Below are 20,319 nucleotides of genomic sequence, written 5' to 3'. Positions count from 1 at the left end.
AGTGGTTTTGATAAGAAAACTCTTTCGGTTATCTCGCTTATTACGCATGGAAGCTCATATCAAGAGGAGGCTTTTACTTTTGAGAGTATTTTATTAACTGCCAAGTATTATGTGGTAGGACTAGTGGTACAGGGTAGACAAATACACACGTTGGTACTTCAATTCTTAATTAGTAAACAAGGGTTGTTGGATAAGTATTTTATAAAAGGTAAAGATTAGATCTATGTAGCCATATTTTTATTGAATTCTGGATATACATTTCTATGTATATATGTATGTCTTGCCTAGTACAGCTCAACTGAAAGCATAAAACCAAACAAATTTCGTTAGGATGGGGATTTGTGGTGTTCTTTTTTTCTGCAAAAGGGGACGATTTTCTCAAAAATGCTATTTTCTTCATGCTATGAAATCGGTTGAAAACTCTTTCGGCAATCCAAGTCACCGCAACGACTTTTCGGAAAAACTTGATTTCGAGATAATCGCGTTTAAAGAGTCAAGTATACTTTTGTCTAGTGTAGCGGAGATGCAAGATGCAAAACGCTATAACTTCGCTTCTACCGCTTAAATCTCTATAAAAATTTGAGAAAACATTCTTAAGAACGTGTACTTTAAGATAAAAGAATACAAAAAATTTTGATTTTTTGACCGACTTCAACATATAAAACCCCCTAAATGTTATTGGTAACATTTTTATAAGCAAAGCTCCAACTTCTTTACCGCGTCTGAAAAAGTCTCATTTCTGGATGTCTACAAACTGAGCCTTCTAGTTCGACACGAAATTTCTACCCGGCGGGTGACTCTTTCAAGTTTGAAAACAAAATGAAGTCACAATACAATAATTTCACTAATTTGGTTGAGGCGACGGCCGAGCCCGAGCTTTTTTTTCTCTAGGTGGTCGTTATATATCACACTTTGAGAATCCAAGAAAACAGTAGTAATCTTTCCGGTTTCTTATCTTTCCGTTCTTTAAAGATTCATACTGCCTCAGCTATCTCGCACACCTTCAAACGACGAAACGAAATTGTGGACTTTTGTCATATTACCCTCCGTGTAGCCGTTTTTGAACCACCTGTAAATGGCTCACGAAAAATCGGACTGAGATTATTTGACGACATGTTTGAAATATGTCATTATTTTTATATTTAAAACTGGTCAGGAAAGCAAGCGCAAGTTGAACTTGTTGCAAGAAAGCCGAGCCTCGTACCCTTGGTGATAACAGGCCCACTGTTCGCGAACTTCGGAGTATGAGTCCAATGTAGGAAAACAATGTTGGAAGTTTTCGTAAATCAAAGAATCACAAAGGCTACTGATGAAGTTCGGAAACCTACAGAAGATCCAAACCCGTTCTCAAATTCGCAAGAAAGTTTAAAATCTTTGGATACACTGAGATTTTTATATTTTACCAAAAAGGTACTTTGAAAACCAGCTCTCTCTCCCTTTATCTCTCTTTAAAAGCTATAAATATTTAGATATATGGCATATATAGGGGTTAGAACTTCTTAAAGGGTGATGTTTTTATGTTTTTATGTTTCGAATAAAATCCAAATTTCTACTTTGCATTCGGTTTTGGTATTAGTCGAATAATGGTATTTGCCGAAGGATAAACATATGACGGCGTTAATGGTTGTAGACTCTTAAAGATCATCTTATAATATATGGTATTATAGCAACTAACAGTAAATTGAAATATATACCGTTTATCGATTTTTATCGACAACTGTTAGATGGCACAGCAATGATGACGATCTATCGATAGTTTTATTTGAGAATAACAGAAAAACGAAGTCAATGCCCTCTTTATTTATAACTGTTTATTTTTATTTTCCATAAAGCGTTGAAATAGTTAAGGAAACAATAAAAGATAAGTCATTAAAACATACGGTTACCGTGGGGTAATGCAACTAGGTCAGTAGCATATCAAAAATTGTTCGATGGAAAAAAGTGTAAAATCATAGTGATCTAGTAATTTCTTAGTTATTCATGAGTGATTTAGCGTCACAACTGTAAAATCATTACGTTTGCCAATTCATCTGTGCCTAGTTAGACACACCTTATCTGCATTTAAAATTAGTTAATCTTACTTTAACACAAAAGATTACTTAAATTTCGCTCGGCGCCATACAAACTTCGAATATTAGTAAAAGTTAGATAACACAAACACGCTCGCAATTTCGTGACTCAGTGCGTACATTCGTATTCGTATGTATTGTACATATATGAAAATCACAATCTCATAGCATTATTTTGATAATAATTTCATGATATGCTAGAGAAAACGAGCATGCTCATGTATAGTATGTATAATATGTACTATATACAAGCTTATCTTTTTGGCGAACTGCAACAATTGATAACAAATATGAAGAACCCGTTAAATTTGAACCAATTTTAGTTGGATCGGGACTGATGTATGGTACATATGAGTTATTTTAGTAATAAGGCTGACCAGTGAGACAAAGTTCTTCTATATTCATGGAGTATAATATGCCAAAAATCCACGATCTCGTATTGACAGACCGTCGATTGACTGTGTGAAAGGTCAGCTACCTTCAGTAGACACTTCAAAAGATCCCCGCCGTTTAATGACCGTTGACGAAACATGGAGACACTAGTACACATCAATGAATATAAAACAGTCTATAAACCTGTTCCGAAGTATTCGAAAATTGTTCTAACTGCCGAAAGATGATGACCGTTTTTTGGAAATCACAAAGTATGATCTACATCGACTATCTCGAGAAGAGCGAGATGATCTCAGAGTTTTACAATGCAGAGTTTTTGGGCCCTTACGATACAGCATATCACAAAGAACGATCCCAATCGTCGAAAACGAACTGCTCTTCCAGTGAGGTACGACATTACATCGAAGCAAAGCCATCACCATGATTAATTTGGTCCAATAAGGTTACGATCTTGTCAATGCATTACATTCTGGAGTTCCTAACGATGGATGAATTTTTTAAGCTAGCAGGACTAAATATTAAATGATTTAAAATTTGTATTGACTCTGAAAAAATTCAATAGAAAATAGTGAAAATGTCATTAAAGCTCTTAGAATGGTTCTAAAACTCTGAAATAATTCCATAAAAACAGGGAAAATGTGATTGAAGCACGTAGAATGGCTCTATAATGGTGATGGAGTTGGTGCTGGGATATAGTGTCCGGAGTTAGGCATAAAACAGCCGTTCAAATTGCCGAATCACTGCAGTATATGTATGTCAATCAGAGTTCTTTTCTATTGTGAGAGCTGCTGAGCTAGCCGCCAACGCACCAACTCGATACTCTAAAGTTAACGTCTATGTAGACAGCCAAGCAGCAATTAAGGCAATAACCTCGTTTCGAATATCGGCCAAAAGTATTTTGAGTAGCAGGGCAGCAATTGAGGATGTCACCAGGAATATGCGGTTACACTTCTACTGGGTGCCAGGCCATAAAGACATCGAGGACCACAAAATCGTTGACGGGATTGCCAAGAGTGGTGTACGGCTGTCACCCAAAAACATGATAGACATCGGTAAACCCGTGCACTGCCTTTATGATGATCTAGACAGGAACTTGATAATAATGTTCAAAGCACGCTGGAAGGGTCTACCGGGTTATAAGCCCGCTAAGATCATTCGCAAAGATCGGAAATATACAAGGTTCCTACTGGTACTCGATGAAAGGGCTGTACGACCATGGTTGAAATGCTTACTTACTGGTCACATTCTAGTAGCGGCACACGCCTATATGATGGTGCTGTCATATCGGGAGGAATGCAGGAAGTTTCAAGAGCAGGACTCCAAGGAAACAGAGGAGCATCTCTTGTGCGTTTGTCCTGTATTAGCGAGAATACGATACGTTGGAGAAGATATCGTTAGTGAAGCCTCATAAACTATTAAAATTCAAGTCAAGCGCAGGCATCGAGGCAAATTTGACTACTACTCAGAGATTACGTGAAGGCACTCCATCTGATATCGCTAAGGACCATAACTGGTCTATGCGTGGCCTGCAGGTCTACCAGACAAACCTAAGCTAACCTAAAGCTCGTAGAAGTCTCCTCTGAAGAAGGTATAATGCATCAATTTATCTTTAAAATTAAACGTTATAATATTTTTATCTTCCAAATATAGGGCATTCTCTGGAAAAAAAGCAACTTGAAAAAAAAAGTTCTTTATTTTCTTTGGCAATTATATATCTTATAGTACATGTAAAACCTAAAATAAAACATATGGTTTTAGGTCTGTGTAACGCGGGGTTGTCATATTATAAGGGGCCAAAGTTTTTTGTAAAAAAATTTTCGAACCGCCATAACTTTAAAACTAATGAACAGATTTTAAAACACCATGTGACTTTTTTGTACAGAATTTCTCAAACTTTGAAACTGTATATCGTAAAAATTTTTAAAATTAATATTTCATAGCAAAAAATGGAATTTTTAACAACTTATGCCCCCTTCGATTTTTTTGAAAATATCTTAAAATGTTCCTTATTTCATCACCTTTTTACCCCCCAAAGGGAATTTTGGAACAGCAATATTTGTATGAGCTACAAATAAAAAACCAACTCAGAACATGATGAAAAATCATTGATTTATGCACTATTATTATCAGAATTTAGCGTAACCCAGGATTAACGACGTGGACGTAGCAGACATTTAATCCCTTTTTGTTTCTTTTTATTTTTTAATATTTTTTTAATTTTTTGTATTTTTCAAATTTTTATTTTTTTTTGTTTTTGTTTTTTATTTAAAATTATCACGTACTTGAATCTAATATACGTAATAATTTAAAAAAAAGCAAAAACAAAAAAAAAATGCCACATATAACAAGAATTTCTATGACAAATGCGACAAAACAAGTATCGGGATCCCGAAATAATAGCGAAAATATTCGCAAAAAAACATTGCTAACACAGTGAAATTAAATAAATGTTCAACAGCTCGAGTATTTACAACATTTAAGGCATGTTATATAAAAATACATATAAACACACACACACGTACATACATACAAACATACATACATATATGTATATGTATAGATAGCGAATAAATGTACTATTATTAAGCAGTGAGTGAGTGATAAATTGAATTGATGGTAAAGCTTTGTTAAATAAACCAGTCTAAAAGCGAACTTCACCACAGTAACGCCGCAACAGCACAGTTCTTTAGTTGAGAACGGCAATTCGGGGATATCAGATACGTACATACATTTGTTTATATTTATCAAGCATATATATAATTTTTTTTTTTGGTTTCGCGCTTATAAAGAAATGGAGAAAGAGTAACATTTTATACAAGATATAATAGAAAACAACAACAATAACTTGGTAAATCCAAAGAGATTGTTGCGCCTACTGACGACTGTAGTCTATCTGCTGGCCTTCCCCCTAGTAGTAACGTGTAATATTTGTGTGCGAAATAAATTTCAAAGAAATCGTATGCATTTAACTAAATATATATACATATGTATATACTTAAAAATGTAATTTAAAACAGCAATTTTCGGGTGAAATTCTTTTTTTATTAACTCTCTTATTTGCTTATCAGCCGAAAAATATGAGTTGAGGTGTTCAGATATTTATAAGAGATAAATTATATAAATAGTTATATGTATTGTACAATTAACAGGTGAAACGTTGAAGCGGCTTGTCGTGAAGAAATCAAAAATCTAAAAAAAAAAACAACAACAACACACAACAACGGAAAAAAACTTAAAAGAGATAAGACACGAAAATGGTGTACTCCATACAGGTAAATAATATATTAAGACGCAGCCGACCGGACCGACTTTTATTTACACAATTTACTTCAAAATTAATCACATTTAACATACACATTTGTTGATAAATTAAACGCATGAGAAGAGTCTGCGAAAAAAATTAAAAATTATAATAACAACAAAAATGTGTAAAAAGTGTGTAAAAAGAATTTCTCCAAAAGCTGTGACAGAATACCCTAGAAAAAAGAATTTCATAAAAGTAAATACTCACAAAAAATATTAGCGGTTAATATCGTGAATAAAAGTCGCATAACCACATATAGAGACACCGCATTTACGCTGACCGATTAACTCATGCGAAACCAATTAAATATAAAGAGTATAAATAAAAATTGTGGTAGTTGAGTTTCTCTGAGCTGCTCTCACAAGAAGTGGTGAACATTTTGTTGTTGCATTAGAAATGTAGAGTTTCAATCCGAACAGCTGTGACAGCTTGTGAAGGAAAGCTTTCTAATTTTATAAATACGCTGAAAGCTTTGACTTTGACGTTGATCGAAAAAGCTTTTTTTCTCTTAAACAATATTTTTGTATGAGGTCTTGGACCTACGAGTAACACTCGCTAAACTCACACGACTAAAACGGTACTTAATGAAGTTCTGCACTTAATTTTGACTTTTTGGATCAAAAAGTTTTCGAAAATAATGTCTGTTTTGAGATGAAAGATATCAAATTATCTTGACGAAGTTGTAGACTCCAAGATTCATAATCAATAACAAAGTTATGATAGTAAGATGACATTGGACCAGATTGACGTCATTTCCTATATCTTCCACTGGAGCATATGTCCATATGGACCGGATACTTTTTCTTCAACTTACTATCCCAATAACGTTACATTTTAAGCAATCGTCTTTAGGATTTTTTGAGCAGTTTTTAATGTCAGCACACTCGACTATTGTTCGAAATTGACAAAATCCAAAGAGACAACACATCCATAATATTAACAAGTAAGGAGTTAAGTTAAGTTGTTAATTTCGAGTGTAACCGAACATTTTATACTCTCGCAATTGAAGAAGTTTTATTAAGATAACATACAAATATGCCCATAAATTCGGCATAAAGTTTGATAGAATAACGAAAATCGTCATAAATAGTATATGGGGACTGAGGTAAATCCTGAACCGATTACATTTATTTTCACCAGCAAGGTACACTATATCCAAGACTATACGCTCACTTAATTTTGCTAAGATATCTCACATATTAACCAATACATACATATATGCGGAATAAAGCCCACCGTATTTTTGAAAAACCTATAATTAGGCTTATGGGAGCTAGGAGATGTTGTGTCTCGATTTTAATAATTTTTGGAACAGAGACACACTATTAGAAGAAAACAATTTTATTACTGAATTACATTAAATTATCTAAGAGATTTACCCATATTTTCAGTTAAAATTTGCCTTTAGGCGCGGAGTTCCACATGTTCGATATCTGGGGCCTTGAAAAGTTATATTCCATTTTCGACAATTTTTTCACAATTGAAGTTAGTTATGATATGCAAAATTAGTGTGAAGTTTTATTTCGCTATCTATTATTGGTTCCTTATGTTTACATTATAAAGTGAAGGAATCAGATGGAATTCAAAATTGAGTGATAAGGAAAATAGTCGTGGTTGTGAAACATATTCGCCCATATTTCACCCATATCATCATGGTATCAGGAAAGTGTTATGTACCGAATTTCATTAAAATCGGTCGAGTAGTTCCTGAGATATGGTTTTTGACCCATAAGTGGGCGATGCCACGCCCATTTTCCATTTTGTAAAAAAATCTGAGTGCAGGTCCCTTCTGCTATTATTTCTGTGAAATTTAGTGTTTCTGATTTTTTTCGTTAGTGAGTTAACCCACTTTTAGTAATTTTCAACCTAACCTTTTTATGGGGCGTGGCGTGGTTATTATCCGATTTCAACTGTTTTTATGGTGTGCGGTGGGGTGCGTAAGAGAACCGACTGCAGAAAGTTTTGTTTATATAGCTCTATTAGTTTGCAAGTTAAATATAAATAACCGATTTGTGGGCGGGACCGCGCCCACTTCCCCAAAAAAAATACACCCAAATGTGTCCCTTCCTAGTGCGATCCTTTATTCCAAATTTTATTTTTATAACATTTCATTTATGGCTTAGTTATGACACTTTATGTGTTTTTGGTTTTCGCCATTTTGTGGGCGTGGCAATGGTCCGATTTTGCTCATTTACCAAGGAATATTAGTGGCAAGTTTCGTCAAGATATCTTAATTTTTACGCAAGTTATAGCTTGCATAGACGAACAGACAGACGGACGGACAGACATCCGGATTTCAACTCGTCTCGTCCGCCTGATCATTTTGATATATATAACCCAAAATCTAACTCTTTTATTTCTGGGTGACACAAACAACCGTTATGTGAACAAAACTATAATACTCTCTCTTCAGCAACTTTGTTGCGAAAGTATAAAAATACTGAATGACCTTGTTCGCCAATATGATCCTAACATATTTGCAATTAATCGAGTTAATAAAATTATTCCATTAAACACAGACACACATCTAATGTACGTCCCTTCGTTTCATCTTCCTCAGAGATAGTATCATCCACTAAGCATACATTGTACATATTTCAAATGTGTGATAACTGTTGAGTGATTACGACACCAAAGAGGAAGCTATACAAATATTCTTATCTAGAAATAAAATATCTATTTTGTCGCAACTTATCTATTAAATGAGTTCATACGATCACCTTGATGAGTGTTAAGTATTTGAAAACATATCTCATGAGGGCAATTATAACAATGTTTGATTGTAAAATAGTTACAGACCACTACAGACACTAGGTGTTACAGCAAATTTCAGACACTCTATTACAATAATTAAGGTTTACAAAGTGTACATGTAATGGAATGGTTTGACGTCTCGTCTTTTATTCGGGATCTGCGGTATGAAATTGATCACTTCTATAAATGATATATGTATACTCTCAAAAAAGACGAAGCAGTATTCTCTGACGAGCATAATCTCAAGGTAACCCTCCATTTACCTTGAGATTATGCGAATTTATGAGATTGATCCGAATTTGAAGACCTCCAAATTGACATATACAATGTATCTAGATATATCTGTCATATGTAATCTAAGGTCAGCTAAATTGAGCTTGGAATTGCAAAATGGAAAATCCGAAGTAAAAACACTTCTTTTTCAAAAACCTAATTTAGAAACTTCGAAAATTATGGTGTAGACTTAAGGAGACACTCAAGACAATAAATACCGTTCCTCATCGAAACAGGATCCGAAAACTAATAAGAAACCTCCAGCATTTCTTTAAAGCATTCTCATCTCAGATACATCTCATGAAAAATCATCACTAGTTAAAATTTGGACCGCTATTGATCTTGAACAACCAGAATTCAGTCATCTATATAATTTATAATTCATTTATAGAACTCGGAGACAGGTGAACTGCATTATATACATCGCGATTTGACCGATATAAGACAACAAGTTTTGGACTTGGAAACTGGTGAACCTTTAAATGGCACAGAAGTAAAGGTGCGCTATGTGAAGCATAATAATTTTCAAATACCGAAGCGGTATCTGTGTGACGCTAACGACAAAGAAGCGGAGGAGGTGGAGACAGCCATTTACAATGGCGAAAGCACAACAACCGCCACAACTACAGATAATGCAACGGAAGAGCAGTCTCGACAATCGTATAAGAAAGAGGATTTCATCAAAATGGACGGTGTGAAAAATGTATGTTCAATTTAGCAACAACAGCATCAACACCTTAACACTAAAGCACACATTTCATTCACAGGATATCATTTTTGGCTATCAAAAGGAGACTTATCAAATATTTCTTATACCGACCTTATTTTGCTTCTCCATTGGCTTATGTTTTATATTGCTTGTGATCGAGGGGTTTCTACACTGTTGGGTACATAAGAAAAACTCATTGAACACTAGTAAAATATATTACTTTCGCAGTCCACTGCATTTGCTGACGTCACAATTTTGTGCGATTTGTCGCAGTGAGAATGAAATGAAGAAAATCGAAATTTTCCAAGCGTTGAATAAGCAAATGCTACAAGCGGCTAAACAATCGAAAACTTTAAAAGATATGAGCAAAGTTATAACCTAGATATGTGTGCTGGACTTCAGCGTATGATGCCGTTAGACGTAGCAAGTGAAATGCTTTCGGAAAGTCGGTGCTAAATTTTGAAAAATTTACGGAAAGGCATCGAGAGATCATAATTTATATAAAGGATTAATTATATTGAAATTTATGAATTTCTGAAATTGATTCTATTTAACCGTTTTACAAAAACAATAAGACCATATTCATATGAGATATCAATACTCCTTGACAGCTAAATGAAAGCAATTTACTTGCCACATCTCTATATAATTTTATTATTTATACTACACTTTATTAAATAAATCGATAATTTCATTGAAAAGGATATATTAAAGCATATTAATGATTTATTGCGACCAAAAATAATTTTAAACAAGTAAGGAAAGGCTAAGTTCGGGTGCAACCGATCATTTTATACTCGCAATTTATTGCCATATTTTTATTAAGATAACACACAATTTGACCATATATTCGGTATAAAGTCCAATAGAAAAACGAAAATTATCATATACAGTATATAGGCTGAGTTAATTACTGAACCGATTTCACTCATTTTCATCACCTACATACATTATATCTAAGATTATATGCTCATAAGATATTTCATATATTAACCGATTTATAAGCTATTAAGTCCATCTTATTTTTGAAAATCCTATAATTAGGTGTATGAGAGCTAGGGGAAATTATGACCGGATTTTAACCATTTCTGGTACAGATTCCTTCTGAATTAAATTGAGGTATCTGAGAGATTTAACGATATTTTCGGTGAAAAATTACCATAAGGCACTGAGTTCTTCATATTCGATATCCGGGTCCTTGAAAAGTTATAGTCCGATTTCGACAATTTTTTCACAAGTGATCATATACAGTATTTGTGTAAAGTTTTATTTCGCTATCTTCATTGGTTCCTTATGTGAATATATATTAAAAAGTGAAGGAATAAGATGGAATTCGAAAAGAAGTTATATGGGAAGTCGTCGTGGTTGTGAACCGATTTCGTCCATTTTCCACACGTATCATCAGGGTGTCAAGAAAATATTGTATACCGAATTTCATTGAAATCTGTCGAGTAGTTCCTGAGATATGGTTTTTGACCCATAAGTGGGCTACGCCACGCCCATTTTCCATTAAAATCAATCCGAGGGCAACTTTCTTTTGCATTTCTTCTGTAAAATTTAGTGTTTCTGATCTTTTCCGTTGTTAAGTAACGCACTTTTAGTAATTTTCTACCTAACCTTTGTAGGGGAGGTGGGCGTGGTTACTATCAGATTTTATGTCAGTCGGATCTACATAACCCGGTACAGATACGAATTTTTATGAAGTCCAGAACTGTGAACTCAGCAGCATTCCCCAAATTATTTTGGGAAGTTTTCGCTACAACAACAACAACACTAATGTATAGATTGATCGAGGTAACCGTCAAAAAAATAATAGTTCCCCAAGTCCTCTCTCAATGCAAATAAAAAAAATAAAATAGCTGTATTCGATCTTTGAATCCTTTAAAACTTCGAGAGTGATGAATAGAACAAATCTCTAGTATCTACAATGGATTTCCATACACTATTTTCTCTTCGCACTTCCTGATGTGGTGGTAAAAAAATATATTTACTTTTTATTCAACATCGTGTAAAATACCAAATACAATTTACTTAGTAATATAAATGCAGACGTATCACTATGAAGTTTGACTTTTTCTAACACTTAACACGAACTCTTACAAAATTACGCAGTTCTTTTACAAATACACGACAGTAATTAAGCAAGTAAGGCACACAACATAATATTTAGTTTTCATCGATTTGAGCCATCTTCTTAAGATCGGGCGAAACTTCGAATTGCGCACCGGTGCAAGATCTCAGATCTTCCACTGATAAACCCTCGGCAATTTCAATTAAAGTCAAACCGACGCCTTTTTCCACAGAGAAGACAGCCTGAGTGAATAAGAAAAATATAAAATTATAACGGTTTCTATATAGTTGAAATAAATTTTTTGGAAACAAACCTTCTCCGAAATAATCAAATCTACTATGCCTTGACCCGTTAAAGGCAATGTGCATCTGTCCAAAATTTTGGGTGAACCATCCTTGGCATTATGTTCCATTGTAATAATGACTTTGGTGCCAGGAGCTGCTACCAAATCCATAGCGCCACCCATACCCTTCACAAGTTTACCCTGTTGACAGTTATATAGATTTTTTTATAAAATAGATAGATATACTTCCTTCATCAACAACTCACGGGTATCATCCAATTGGCCAAGTCACCAGTTGCGGACACTTCCATCGCACCGAGTATGGTTATATCGACATGTCCCCCACGTATCATGGCAAAACTGTCATCGGAACCAAAATATGAAGCACCAGGCACAACGGTGACACTCTCCTTGCCCGCATTAATTAGATCGGGATCAACTTGTTCCTTGGTTGGGAATGGTCCCAAACCTAAGATACCATTTTCGGATTGCAACAACACATTCATGCCTTTCGGTATATAATTGGAGGACAACACTGGCATGCCAATGCCCAAATTGACGTACATGCCATCGCGGAATTCCAAAGCCACACGCTTGGCAATGCGTTCACGTAACTCCTGTCCTGGACTGGATTTTGCCGTGTCGCCACTATCACGCAAACGCAGACGTTCCACACGTTTGTTATAGTTGTGACCCTTAATTATGCGATCCACATAGATGCCGGGTATATGCACCTCAGCGGGATTTAAGGCGCCAACTGGTACAATGTCTTCCACCTCAACAATGGTGACTTTAGCCGCGCGACTCATTGGCGCGTTGAAATTGCGTGCGGACTTGTTGAAAACTGGATGTGTAAAAAATTAAATAATTAATTAAAAATATTAATTTTTAATAAATCTAAAAATACACACCTAAATTGCCAAATGGATCCGCTTTGTGCGCCTTTATAATCGCGTAATCACCGAAAATGGATTCTTCCATCACGTAGTCTTTGCCATTGAATGTCTGCACCGGTTTTGGTTTACTGGCCACCGCCACCTTGCCATCTTTGCCATATTTAATGGGTGCGCCACCCTTTTGTACGAGCGTGCCATAACCGGTGGGCGTGAAGAATGCCGGAATTCCTGTTATAAATTAATAAAAAAAATATTGAAAATTTTTGGATGAATTTTATTTTTTATTTTACGTGACACTTACCTGCACCACCAGCTCTGATTTTCTCAGCAATTGTGCCCTGTGGCGTCAATTCAATGGCCAAATCACCAGCGAGATATTGCCGTACTAGCTCTTTATTTTCACCCACATACGAAGCGATCATTTTACTGATTTGCTTGTTTTGAATAAGTATGCCGATACCCCAATCTTCGACACCTGAAAGTATAGATATTTGATATTTAACACTTGAAAAAAATAGGTCAATGTCATCAGAAAGTTCCAGGATTTATTTCCAGCGTTCTATTTCAGCAGACAGATTTTCAAATTAGCATGCAAAGCATTTAACAGTAAATCGCTACTGACCTCCGTTATTTGAAACGCCAGTTATATTCTTAACACCCTTATCCCGCAGGGCATCAATTAATTTTTCAGGTATACCACATACACCAAATCCACCGAATAAGATTTTGGAACCATCTGGTATATCCGCAACGGCGGCCGCGGCATTTTCGAAGATCTTCGTTCTCTTAACATGGGTGGCGTAGCAGGCAGTGAGCTGAAAGAAATGCGAAAATACTATTTTTATGGAACTGAAACACTATAGGTTGATTGGTGAAATTGATTTGAATATTTTTTTTTTTCAAGATCGGAAATAGTCTTTATTGGAATAAAATTGACCATATTAATTTTACACGGAGGTCTATACTTGTACACTCTTTACTTCATCAAAACTAAACTGATTTCATCTTTTATAGGTTAAAATCGTTGGTTTTAGAGCACAAGCACAAGCTTATTGTAAATCAAACGATTAACGTTATATTCAACAAGATACCACTATTATAAAGATAATCGTAAATATTATTATCCAATGTCACCTTTGGAAGGAACTATAAATTTAATATATATAAAAAAAAACAAGTTATACACTCGCAATTCATAAGATATTAGTAAATCTTTATCATACTAGTTTAATGGGGACTAGATCAAAGTTTAGACCGATTTCAACACTATCTGGTGTATTTTGGGGCTAGAGGAAAGTTTATACTCGAGAAAATATTTCTACGTAATTTTATTAAGATAACTCAACTTGATCTATAGACCAGTATTCGGTATGAAAAACAACATAATGATGAGTTAGGGAAGGTAATTTGTATCATATATGACTTTTATTGCCAACAGTTCGAGTTATGGAGAACTACGAGTTATAGAAATTCGAGTTAGGGAAGGAAATTTGTATGAAATTTGATTTCTAAACGCTATTGCCAATTCAAGAGTTCGATTTATGGAGAACTTCGAGTTATAGAAGTTCAAGTTATTCAACTGTATATAATATATGTTGGGGCTGGCGTAATTCTTGGACCGATTACACCCATTTTCGCCTCCAAACTACATTATATTCAAAATTACACATTAACTTAATATTACTAATCTTACATATTGACTAAAATATATAGTATAAAGACATCCGGAAGTTTGAAAATCCGTCTATAGAGAAAGTATAGACCCGATTTCACTTATTTTTGTCACAGAGGCACATTATTATTTGGAAAATATACCTCTTGAGATTCTATAAGATATCTCAGAGATTTACTGATATTCTCAGCATTAACACTAAGGTACTCATATTGGGTATCTGGGATCTTGCTGAGAGATTAACTTTCTACAGTATTTTACCAAGTAAACCAAAATAAGAATCATGGCTATATATATATAGTGTAGCGAAGACAAGATCATATTAAAAACATCTAAATAAAGGTCTAAATATTCCCTACCGATTAATTAAAAACAGACATCGAAAAATCAAAATTTTGCGAATGTCGAATCGAACAAACAACTGGCATAATAATCGAATATACTGTAATAATCATAATGTCAGAGAGAGAGAGAGAGAAAGAGAGAGAAAGAGAGGGAGTGAGAGAGAGAGAGAAAATAGAAAGCGGATATAGAATTTTATTGTTGTATTTACACTCTCTCTTGAGTTGCTCTGTTCTGGAAAATTTTATTATTGTTTTCGAGTGCAAATTCATAGGTAAAAGAATATTAGGTGAAACTGTAAACCAAATCCCATATAGTCCATACCGGTTTCGTGGGCAGACCGCTGTGGTGAAAACGAAGAAATAATGGTCTGTTGTTGTTGTGATGGTATAAAATACTCTCTCAAATGTATTTGAAAGAAGGTTGCAAAGTTCTTAAGCTTTAGCCGTTTATAAATGCGGGTCCATAACGGTGAGGAATGCTCGACTTGCTAAATTTTGGGATTTTTTCCTCAAACGCAATTGTAATCCACATTAAAATATTAAACAGAAAAATTTTAATAAAGAAATAATAATTTTAAATTAAAAATAATTTTAATAAAAAAAAATTTAAAAATAATTTTAATAAAAAGAAATTGTAAAACTAAATAATGATAAACTGTTGTTATCGTGATGGTATAAAATACTCTCTCAAATGTATTTGGAAGAATGCTGCAAAGTTAAGCTTTAGACGTTTATAAATAAGGGTCCATAACGGTTACTAAGGTGCGACTAAAATTTGGGATTTTTCCTTAAACGCGATCGTAATCCACATTAAAGTATTAAAAAGAAAATGTTTAATAAAAAAAAATAATAATAATTTTAAATAAAAAAAATTAAAATAATAATAAAAATAATTTTAATAAAAAAATAATATTTTTCAATATAAAAAAATTTAAAAAATAATAAATTTAAAATATAATAATTTTAAATTAAAAAAAAAAATAAAATAATTGTAATAAAAAAATAATAATTTTCAATATAAAAAAATTAAAAAATAATAATTTTAAATAAAAAAAAAAATTAAAAAAGTAATAATTTTAAATTAAAAAAAAAATTAAAAATAATTTTAATAAAAAAATAATAATTTTCAATATTAAAAAATTAAAAATATAATAATTTTAAATTAAAAAAAAATTTAAAAATAATTTTAATAAAAATAATAATAATTTTAAATAAAAAAATTTAAAAAATAAATATTTTAAATTAAAAAATATTTAAAATAATTTTAATAAAAATAATAATAATTTTAAATAAAAAAATTTAAAAAATAAAAATTTTAAATTAAAAAAAATTTAAAATAATTTTAATAAAAAAAATAATAATTTTCAATAAAAAAATCAAAAAAAAATTTTAATAAAAAGAAATTGTAAAACTAAATAATGACGCCTGAAATTCTAGTTTCCAGTATTACATTACACGATTACATCTAGCGTTTACCTTTGCGTGCAACTAACATCTGGGCAATTAGGGAAACTCTATACAGAAGTTTATTATCAATACGTGTTGGCTGTTTATTTAGATATTTATGGATATTTTTGCCAGTTTAAGTGTGGGCAAATACTCGTACCTATCAATAAATAAGTGCTGACAGCAAAGTGGTTTGTACACAACTATAACGCTTTAGAATTTATCAATAAATTGAGATATTCGTGTCAAAAATGGGAATTTCATTTCACCTACGTGGGTCTTGTGACGTGCACGGCTGTGGGATGATCACAATTAGATTAGATTAATTAAATGAAGTGGATACATATACATAATGTACTCGGATATATGTACATATGTTTGTATGTACATAAACGCAAAATAAATTGTCATGTTGTTTAACTATCCACTTAGTTTATATAACCGCAAAATGACAATTCTGATACTGATAACTTGCGTGCTAATTTATATGCAAATTAAATTCCGTTATGGCCATAAACTGTTGGCAGAAACACATTTTTAGTAAATACACGATTTTTTTTTCGTCTTACTTAAATATGAAATAATAGAAGCAACACCAAACTAACTCAAGCGTATTTACAAACTTATTTACTTATATTTTATTATATTTATGCAGACCTATGTGTATGTATGTATGCAAATATTTAAGAAAATAAAACAACATTTTTTATATATGTACATATGCGCTTTCATTTCTCTTAAATTCATTGTTTTTGCGAAAATAATACGACTGCACAAACAAAAATAACTAGAACGGTTGCAAAAACAACAACAACAACCGGATTGCCCCCTATGAATTAAGAGAGTGCGAGTGCTATCTTCTCTGCACACACACACACATGCACAGTAATTTTAGCACCGATATTGTTGTTTAAATAAGTTATTTATGGGCACAGATTATAAAAACTATATATGCATTGTAGCAACAAATGACAATTAAGTGATTAGAAAATCAAACAAAGTAGCGTTTTCAATAAAATAATGGAGATTAAAAAGTTTGTAAAAAGAAAGTACCTGCTGCGTTTGCAGATAGCGCCTCAGCTGATTTTCGCAAATCACGGCGAAAAGTTCACATTATTTTGACATTAACCGCTTATAACACACAATTACAACAACAACATATACATATATTTATTTAGCATATTTAAATTTATAATTTCTATAAGCATTGCACCTTAAATTATTCTCACAAAAACACCGGCGTTCACCAAAAAAACTCACCTTAATTGCTTGCTGTCTGTAAATGGTATTGTTTGTCAACACTTTACGCAACTGTTGCACCAACATGTTTACAATATACTTAACAAAAAATGTATTTAAAAAATAAAATAATAATACGGTTCAACCATAAAAACCTTACTAATCAGTCGTGTGTGCCGAACAAGACTATTTTAGCGCGACAGAAGTACTAAATATGTGTTCCACTTGGAATAATAGTTGGTTAGCATAAAAGCTCTATATTTTGCGAGCTTAATTATCAAAAATTAGTGATGTGTGGAAACTAGTTACTCTAATAATAACAAACGATTTATTTTAAGGTATCGATAAAATAATTTTCTTCGATAAATATGTATAATTATATAGTTGGTTATAATTTTATGCAGAACATATCAAAAATATGCAGAAACATAAACGGGACTATAAAATAAAGGAGAAAATTAAATTTTCAAATTCTACAATCAGGAATTGAATAACACAATCGATATATAAAAGTATTAAATTAAATAATCGATACATTTTAGTTCACAATGCTATCGATAACTTTAATACTGCCATAGAAATATAACTGTTTTTTTATTTATTCAAAATAATCTGTAATAGCGATGGGCAATTATTAAACTGTGCATTTGCCACAAGAGTAGGATTACCGTAAACGAAGCGGACCCGAATAAATATCCGGCTAAGCATTAGTAACTGACAGCATTCTTCAAATTGATTTTGGAATGTCGCTACAACAACAATATTCCAGCATTTTGCTATATTTTTTATTAGCCCATACTTTCAGTAAGTCACTTATTTAACTTTTCTTCTATATAATAGACTAAATTTCTTCGGCAAAAGCGCTTTAATTTTACAAAATTTATAAAAAACTTAGCTATTTTCGATAAAACAGCGCCGAAAAGACAAATAGGTTCTGGTGCTGTTTTGTGATTCTGTAATAAGGTCAATTTCTCATAGTTGTTGTTGCGAAACCTGTCTAGAGAGAGAACATAAAAATGATTGTCATCGATTTCGTCCAACGAGAGGCGCAGGAAACGAGCTATTTCGAAATGATCCGACCATAGGGATACAGTAAAACCTGTCTGAGCTGGACACCTGCGGTTCAGCACTTTTTGTCCAAGTCACGCGAGTGTCCATGTTATGAAGAAATGATTGTTTGTACTATATTATGTTGGTATAGAACATTTTGTCCAATTTGAGCGAGGGTCCAAAGTATATGAGTGTCCAACTTTACAGGTTTTACTGCATTACTAACATTTATATCTCTAATTTTAATTTAATTAGTATCGAATTAATTTAATTCAAGCCGATAGAACTATCGATATTAGTTTGCGCAAACTTAGTATCCAATTCATCTGGTAACACTCGAAAAAGTTAAAACAAAATTGCACTACTCCTGTCAAATTCAACCAAACGCAAGATTACTTGCATTGTTTGTTAAAATTTATTTATAAAATAGGAAAACAAGTGTTTAAAAGTTGTATGCTTTAAAGAAACAAACAGTTAACTTCATTACTAATCGAATAATATCTCGTTTGCATACACATAAACGCTAATCAGCTGTTCGGGGCGATACGAATTTTAGCACGACGAGGTAAAAGAACTAGTACCGTTTTAGTGCAAAAAACTGAACAACAGTTCTTATGATTATGAACATTTAAGCAGTATATGGAATAATTATAGCTGAAATTTGTGAAAAAGTGGTTCTACTACGCAATTGCCAATTGAAAAAACTTGGTTATGCCCTGCTGATTTTATCCGATTAGACTTGTTTATATTTTGCTCTTGAACTAGAGTTGCCACAACGCCGTTAATCTACTTATACTAAAATCCCATAGACTACAAACATCTGATTGGGACTAATTTAAATATGCATTATTTAAATTGTTTAATAATAATTTATTGGTTCTAAACAATGAAATACAGCTTTATATCAAATATTAGATATTTAATTTATTGAATATTGCAGCATTTGTGTTTATTATTATTTTGAGTGCACATGCACCCACATCTTTTTGCGTACATACATACATACATATGCATATAAATGCAAGAACAGTGCTTTTAATGTGTTTCAATCACCCTTGCTGTGACTAGGTGATAACGTTGCTTCTCTTAATCCATCAAGAAAGTAAATAATCTGCAAGTGCAGCGGACAGATGCAATAGTTTATAGTTGATTAAATCGCGCTTGTTGAGTCTCGAAAACAGCAGCTCAGTAACTGTTAGCAAGTGTACCGCAGTGGTTTTAAATAAATATACGACACTTGTAAGCAACATATAACTGTATATAAATCAAATGCATCTGCTTAAAGATTACAAAATCGAATTATACGTATATTTAAGCACATATTTGCAGATAGTTCGCGTATGTGCTCAAATTTACATTAATAATACTTTCACTTTTCCTAGTCCTAATCATTTCAGCTCTCTTCTCAGATATTTACTAAATGAACGTTTGCGAAAGTGTATGTTAAATTAGCAACTAATAGTGGAACAGATGCCAATACAAATCGAAAGCAACAAAACTACAATTACTAAACAAATTAATACATTCGACTACTGCTTTGATGTGATACGTGCAAATAATGGAACAGCAGGCCAGCGAGCAGGCGGAGTGCAGTGCTTATTTGCTGCTGGAAACATTAACTACTATTTGGAAAAATTATCAAAATGCCGGCGATGACAATGCAGCTAAAGTGAGTACTTACAATAATGTGTACATTCAGTTGATAAAGCATTCTTTTGTTTCAGCTGCATTGGATGGAACTTTTTCTGTTCTATTTTCAATATGTAGAGGAGGACACATTGCAATCGGAGGGAATAAAAAGGTTACTGCTACATTA

The 20,319-nt window shown here is 33.0% G+C and overlaps 3 protein-coding genes across 19 annotated transcripts in view; 2 read left to right on the top strand and 1 right to left on the bottom strand.

The window, feature by feature from the left end:
* The first annotated feature begins 5,037 nt into the window (after nucleotides 1–5,037).
* LOC105211029 (uncharacterized) lies at nucleotides 5,038–10,206 on the top strand. Of its 9 annotated transcripts, none has more exons than XM_029039501.2 (4): nucleotides 5,038–5,183; nucleotides 5,612–5,734; nucleotides 9,185–9,496; nucleotides 9,561–10,206. In XM_029039501.2, the coding sequence occupies exons 2-4, from the start codon at nucleotides 5,717–5,719 to the stop codon at nucleotides 9,882–9,884; spliced, it is 654 nt and encodes a 217-aa protein (XP_028895334.1). In that variant the 5' UTR covers nucleotides 5,038–5,183; nucleotides 5,612–5,716; the 3' UTR covers nucleotides 9,885–10,206. The 9 variants fall into 9 exon arrangements, with proteins under 9 accessions (XP_028895334.1, XP_054086041.1, XP_011180577.1 ...); XM_054230066.1 differs by having other exon boundaries at nucleotides 5,058–5,180; nucleotides 5,604–5,734; XM_011182275.3 differs by lacking the exon at nucleotides 5,038–5,183 and adding an exon at nucleotides 5,198–5,310.
* A 1,264-nt stretch (nucleotides 10,207–11,470) lies between these two features.
* On the bottom strand, nucleotides 11,471–17,667 carry LOC105211030 (succinyl-CoA:3-ketoacid-coenzyme A transferase, mitochondrial). Of its 2 annotated transcripts, none has more exons than XM_011182280.3 (7): nucleotides 17,475–17,667; nucleotides 13,375–13,567; nucleotides 13,054–13,227; nucleotides 12,768–12,980; nucleotides 12,123–12,700; nucleotides 11,887–12,057; nucleotides 11,471–11,815 (listed from the first exon to the last, which is right to left on the bottom strand). In XM_011182280.3, exons 1-7 carry the CDS (start codon nucleotides 17,538–17,540, stop codon nucleotides 11,669–11,671), a joined length of 1,542 nt encoding a protein of 513 aa, XP_011180582.1. In that variant the 5' UTR covers nucleotides 17,541–17,667; the 3' UTR covers nucleotides 11,471–11,668. The 2 variants fall into 2 exon arrangements, with proteins under 2 accessions (XP_011180582.1, XP_054086040.1); XM_054230065.1 differs by lacking the exon at nucleotides 17,475–17,667 and adding an exon at nucleotides 13,690–13,790.
* Nucleotides 17,668–18,914: 1,247 nt separating this feature from the next.
* The window catches only part of LOC105211031 (lysosomal-trafficking regulator), a 33,792-nt gene continuing 32,387 nt past the window's right edge, over nucleotides 18,915–20,319 (top strand). For 4 of the 8 annotated variants that reach the window (XM_011182281.3, XM_054230057.1, XM_054230059.1 and 1 more), the window contains exons 1-3: nucleotides 18,915–19,068; nucleotides 19,886–20,172; nucleotides 20,228–20,304. In XM_011182281.3, coding sequence (XP_011180583.2) covers nucleotides 20,062–20,172; nucleotides 20,228–20,304 — 188 coding nt within the window. In that variant the 5' untranslated portion in view covers nucleotides 18,915–19,068; nucleotides 19,886–20,061. Of the gene's footprint in view, nucleotides 19,069–19,390; nucleotides 19,842–19,885; nucleotides 20,173–20,227; nucleotides 20,305–20,319 lie in introns of those variants that run through there. The other 4 variants (XM_054230058.1, XM_054230061.1, XM_054230062.1 and 1 more) reach the window with 4 other exon arrangements.

Source organism: Zeugodacus cucurbitae, chromosome 4, assembly GCF_028554725.1.
Source record: "Zeugodacus cucurbitae isolate PBARC_wt_2022May chromosome 4, idZeuCucr1.2, whole genome shotgun sequence".
Taxonomy (NCBI): domain Eukaryota; kingdom Metazoa; phylum Arthropoda; class Insecta; order Diptera; family Tephritidae; genus Zeugodacus; species Zeugodacus cucurbitae.
Note: the sequence above shows the minus strand (reverse complement) of the source record. Positions and strands in the feature narration are given on the sequence as shown.

What these genes read in the sequence shown, in the direction of transcription:
- LOC105211030 (XM_011182280.3), bottom strand. Translation starts at nt 17,540, where the DNA reads ATGTTGGTGCAACAGTTGCGTAAAGTGTTGACAAACAATACCATTTAC. An exon ending in ACAGACAGCAAGCAATTAAG is followed by an intron (nt 13,568 to 17,474) that starts GTGAGTTTTTTT and finishes CATTTCTTTCAG; the next exon opens with CTCACTGCCTGCTACGCCAC. An exon ending in GGATCCATTTGGCAATTTAG is followed by an intron (nt 12,701 to 12,767) that starts GTGTGTATTTTT and finishes TTACACATCCAG; the next exon opens with TTTTCAACAAGTCCGCACGC.
- LOC105211029 (XM_029039501.2), top strand. An exon ending in AAATGGACGGTGTGAAAAAT is followed by an intron (nt 9,497 to 9,560) that starts GTATGTTCAATT and finishes TTTCATTCACAG; the next exon opens with GATATCATTTTTGGCTATCA.